At 37.6% G+C, this 5000-nt stretch overlaps 1 protein-coding gene across 3 annotated transcripts in view; it reads left to right on the top strand.

Annotated features, from left to right (window-relative positions):
- Positions 1-5000, top strand: part of LOC133563527 (ubiquitin carboxyl-terminal hydrolase 3-like) — a 19403-nt gene that overhangs the window by 6524 nt on the left and 7879 nt on the right. For all 3 annotated transcript variants that reach the window (XM_061917689.1, XM_061917691.1, XM_061917690.1), the window contains exons 5-8: positions 4329-4435; positions 4508-4588; positions 4660-4778; positions 4878-4991. In XM_061917689.1, the coding sequence (XP_061773673.1) occupies positions 4329-4435; positions 4508-4588; positions 4660-4778; positions 4878-4991 (421 nt within the window). The remainder of the gene's footprint in view (positions 1-4328; positions 4436-4507; positions 4589-4659; positions 4779-4877; positions 4992-5000) is intronic.

The following is a 5000-nucleotide window of genomic DNA, read 5'->3' as shown; positions in this document are numbered from 1 at the left end:
ACCAATAATGAATGTAACTGTCGCAAGAAACCTGATTGCCCTCTCAACGGAAGGTGCTTACAGACATCAGTCGTTTACCAAGCAAAGGTAATACGCAAGGACATTAACACATCCGACACGTACGTAGGATTAACCGAAGGAGCGTTCAAAACAAGATGGAATAATCACAACGCCTCCTTTAGAAACCAGACTTTGCAGAATTCTACAGAACTCAGCAAACACATTTGGAACCTCAAAGACAATAATGTTGAATATTCAATAACATGGCAAATTCTTGCATCCAGCACACCTTACAACAGTGGTAATAAAAGATGCAACCTATGCTTAAAAGAGAAACTGTTTATTATATATCATCCAGATTTATCATCCCTCAACAAGCGCAGTGAAATCATTTCAACATGCCGCCACGGACGGAAACACCTCCTAGGTAACACATGAGCCAATCACCACGTCCCTACGCCTGCTTGTACCCACCCACTCTGTGCTCTATATAAACCATTGTATGTGAATGCTTCCATTAAAATCTCCTGATGATTGAGGGAACCCCTCATGAAACAGATCTGTAGAGATGAAGTAGTCTTGTGATTTTTTCCCACACCTACATATATATATATATATATATATATATATATATATATATATATATATATATATATATATATATATATATATATATATATATATATATATATATATGTATGTATGTACAAACCCCATTTCCATATGAGTTGGGAAATTTTGTTAGATGTAAATATAAACCGAATACAATGATTTGCAAATAATTGTATTTATGTGTCTATATATATACATGTACATGTATGTATATATATATATATATATATATATATATATATATATATATATATATATATATATATATATATATATATATATATATATATATCCATCCATTTTGTCCCTTTTGGGGCCACGGGGGTGCTGGAGCCTATCTCAGCTGCATATGGGCGGAAGGGGATTTTTTATATATATATATATATATATATATATATATATATATATATATATATATATATATATATACCTCTGCTGTATCATCCATGTATCCATTTTGGTATAAACTCAACTTGTCGTGTTTGTGTATGTATATATGTATATATATATATTTATATATATATATATATATATATGTATGTACAAACCCCATTTCCATATGAGTTGGGAAATTTTGTTAGATGTAAATATAAACCGAATACAATGATTTGCAAATCATTGTCAATCCATATTCAGTTGAATATGCTACAAAGACAACATATTTGATGTTCAACCTGATAAACATTTTTTTGTTGTTGCAAATAATCATTAACTTTAGAATTTCATGCCAGCAACACATGACAAAGAAGTTGGGAAAGGTGGCAATAAATACTGATAAAGTTGAGGAATGCTCATCAAACACTAATTGGGAGCAGGTGGGTGCCATGACTCGGTATAAAAACAGCTTCCCAAAAAATGCTCAGTCTTTCACAAGAAAGGATGGGGCGAGGTACACCCCTTTGTCCACAACTGTGTGAGCAAATAGTCAAACAGTTTAAGAACAATGTTTCTCAAAGTACAATTGCAAGAAATTTAGGGATTTCAACATTTACGGTCCATAATATCATCAAAAGGTTCAGAGAATCTGGAGAAATCACTCCACGTAAGCGGCATGGCCGGAAACCAACATTGAATGATCGTGACCTTCCATCGCTCAGACAGCACTGTATCAAAAACAGACGTCAATCTCTAAAGGATATCACCACATGGGCTCAGGAACACTTCGGAAAACCTCTGTCACTAAATACTGTTCGCAGTTCAAAAGCCAGCATCTGTGATAGTATGGTGTGCATTAGTGCCCAAGGCATGGGTAACTTACACATCTGTGAAGGCACCATTAATACTGAAAGGTTTATACAGGTTTTGGAACAACATATGCTGCCATCTAAGCGCCGTCTTTTTCATTGGCGCCCCTGCTTATTTCAGCAAGACAATGCCAAGCCACATTTAGCACTTGTTAGAACAGCGTGGCCTCGTAAAAAAAGAGTGCGGGTACTTTCCTGGCCCGCCTGCAGTCCAGACCTTTCCCTTATCGAAAATGGGTGGCGCATTATGAAGTGTAAAATACGACAGCGGAGACCCCGGACTGTTGAACGACTAAAGCTCTACATAAAACAAGAATGTGAAAGAATTCCACTTTCAAAGCTTCAACAAATAGTTTCATCAGTTCCCAAATGTTTATTGAGTGTTGTTAAAAGAAAAGGTGATGTAACACAGTTGTGAACATGCCCTTTCCCAACTACTTTGGCACGTGTTGCAGCCATGAAGGTTAATTATTATTTGCAAAAAAAAATAAAGTTTGAGTTTGAAAATCAAGTATCTTGTCTTTGTAGTGCATTCAATTGAATATGGGTCGAAAAGGATTTGCAAATCATTGTATTCCGTCTATATTTACATCGAACCCATATATATATATATACATATATAGCCCCTTTCCAAAAAATTTGAATATCATGGAAAACTTTATTTTTTTCCCCATAGTTCCATTCACAACGTTAATTTACGTAGATTATAGAGTCAAGGCCCAAAACTTTTAACCATTTCAAGTTTTTAGTTGTTTATCTCTTCACAATTTGGTTCTCCAGCTCACAATTCCCCCCCAAAAAAACAGTATTTCAAAAAATGTGAATACTGTGAAGATATCAGCCCAATTTTTTCAGGGCATGAATGTTTTAAACTTTAATGTGACAAGAGAAGATTCACCATTAGAAGAGCTAGTTGTTTATTCGTTCACAACTTGGTTCTCCAGCTCACAAAACCCCAAAAAATAGGATTTCAAAAAAATCTGAATACTGTGAAGAAATCAGCCCAAATTTTACAGGGCATGAATGTTTTAAACTTAAATGTGACAGGAGAAGATTCACCAGCAGAAAAGCTGACCGTGGGCTTCTGCAGATTATCAAACAGAGAAGATTCATAAATCTGGCAGAGATCCAGAAAGAGTAATGAGGCGGGAGTCACAGCTTCAAAAAACACCACTTTTAGACGACATGGGCTACAACTGTCGGGTTCCTCGGGTCCAACCGCTTCTAAGCCTGAGCCAACGCAGGAGGCATCTCAACTGGGACAAGGAGAAGGACTGGACTGTTGGCTAGTGGTCTAAGGTCCTCTTTTCCGATGAAAGTAAAGTGCGCCTTTCATGCAGGAATCAAGGTCCAAGGGCTTAGAGGGTGAGGAGTAGGACCTGGGCTGCTTGAGGTCCAGTGTGAAATATCCCACAGTCAGTCATGATTTGGGGTGCAATGTCCAGTGCAGGTGGTGGTAAACTCTGCTTTCTTAAATCCAAGGTCACCGCATCAGTCTACCAGAATGTTTTAGAGGACGACTTGATTCCTTCTGTATGGAGATGCAGATTTGATCTTCAAGCAGGATCTGGCCGCTGCCCATATTGCCAGAAGCACCAAAAACTTGTGTGATGCCCATGCCATCAAAGTGCTTGCCTGGCCAGCCAACTCGCCGGACCTAATCCCTATTGAGAATCTATAGGTATTATCAAGACAAAAATGAGGGGCACCAGACCGAAAAACAAAGAAGAGCTGACAGCAAGCATCAAGGAAATCTGGGCTTCCATATCTCCCAGCCAATGCCACAGGCTGATTGCCTCAATGCCACAGCGCATCGAGGCAATGATTAAGGCAAAGGGATTCTCTACAAATTATTGAAGATTGACGTATCATTTTGAAAGTACCAAATTTTGATTGACTCGATGTGATCCTAATTTCTTTTTTTCTGCAAAAACTGAGAAGTGAATGGTAATTTCTTCACAGTATTCTAATTTCTTGAAATCCTATTTTCGTGGGTTTTGTGAGCTAGAAGCACACATGATGTACAAATAAACATCTAAATACCTGAAATGGCTTAAATTGTGGCCTCTGGATCTATAATCCATGGATGTTTAACGTTTTGAATGGAATTATGGAAATAAATACACTTCCGTGATGTTCAACTTTTTTGGAAAGGGGATGTGTGCGTGCTTGCGTTTATATGTATGACTTAATTTTAACACTTAAATGTCTGAAACCCACAATTGAGGGGATACATATATTGTATTGGTTTTGAACATTAAAACAAATCAAAGTTGCCCCCAAATGATTAGATTTTTCAGTGTGCAGCTGTCAGAGGACAAAAGTTTGGACACCCCTGATCTAAACAAAGTCTTTGCCTGTAGAAGTACATGCTGTAATTAATCATGTATCACTTAGTTTTTTGCAGCGTTTGTGTTGTACTCAGCATGTTTTGTATGCACATCGTGTTTGTGTCTGCTTGTAATGTTGCAGAAACGGAACTCCTAGCATTGTCACATCTATTTTTGGTGGGATCCTTCAAAATGAAGTCAACTGTTTGATATGTGGGACAGAATCCCGCAAGTTTGACCCTTTTCTTGGTAAGACACCAAACACATTCACGTAGAGAGTATGATTTACAATCCAATATTTTTCTCATTTTGTCTTACTAGATCTGTCTCTGGACATTCCCAGTCAGTTTAGACAAAAGAGGAGTAAGGATCAAGAACCTGGGCCGACGTGCACTTTGCGTGGTAAGATATACGGTCTCCTGTGTCAGATGTGCTTCTATTTTGGGTAATATAAAGCCAAATGACTGTTTTAGAATGCTTACAAAGCTTTACTGACCTGGAAGAGCTGGATGAAACAGAGCTGTACTATTGCCACAAGTGTAAGAAACGACAAAAATCCACCAAGAAGTTCTGGGTCCAGAAGCTTCCAAAGGTAAGAGGAGGAGTTAGATAAAACTTATTATTCTTGCTCAGTTAGCGTGGGAAAATGTACTGTCTTTTGGTTAAATGTAGGTTTTCTTTCCAAATGCAGGTTTTGTGCTTGCACTTGAAAAGGTTCCACTGGACTGCTTTTTTGAGAAATAAAGTGGACACTTATGTGGAGTTTCCTCTAAAAGACTTAGACATGAAGGGCTACTTACTTGAGGTAAGCTTT

The sequence above is a fragment of the Nerophis ophidion genome, linkage group LG12, assembly GCF_033978795.1.
Source record: "Nerophis ophidion isolate RoL-2023_Sa linkage group LG12, RoL_Noph_v1.0, whole genome shotgun sequence".
In the NCBI taxonomy this organism is placed as follows: Eukaryota; Metazoa; Chordata; class Actinopteri; order Syngnathiformes; family Syngnathidae; genus Nerophis; species Nerophis ophidion.
This window is presented reverse-complemented; position numbering and strand designations above follow the sequence as displayed.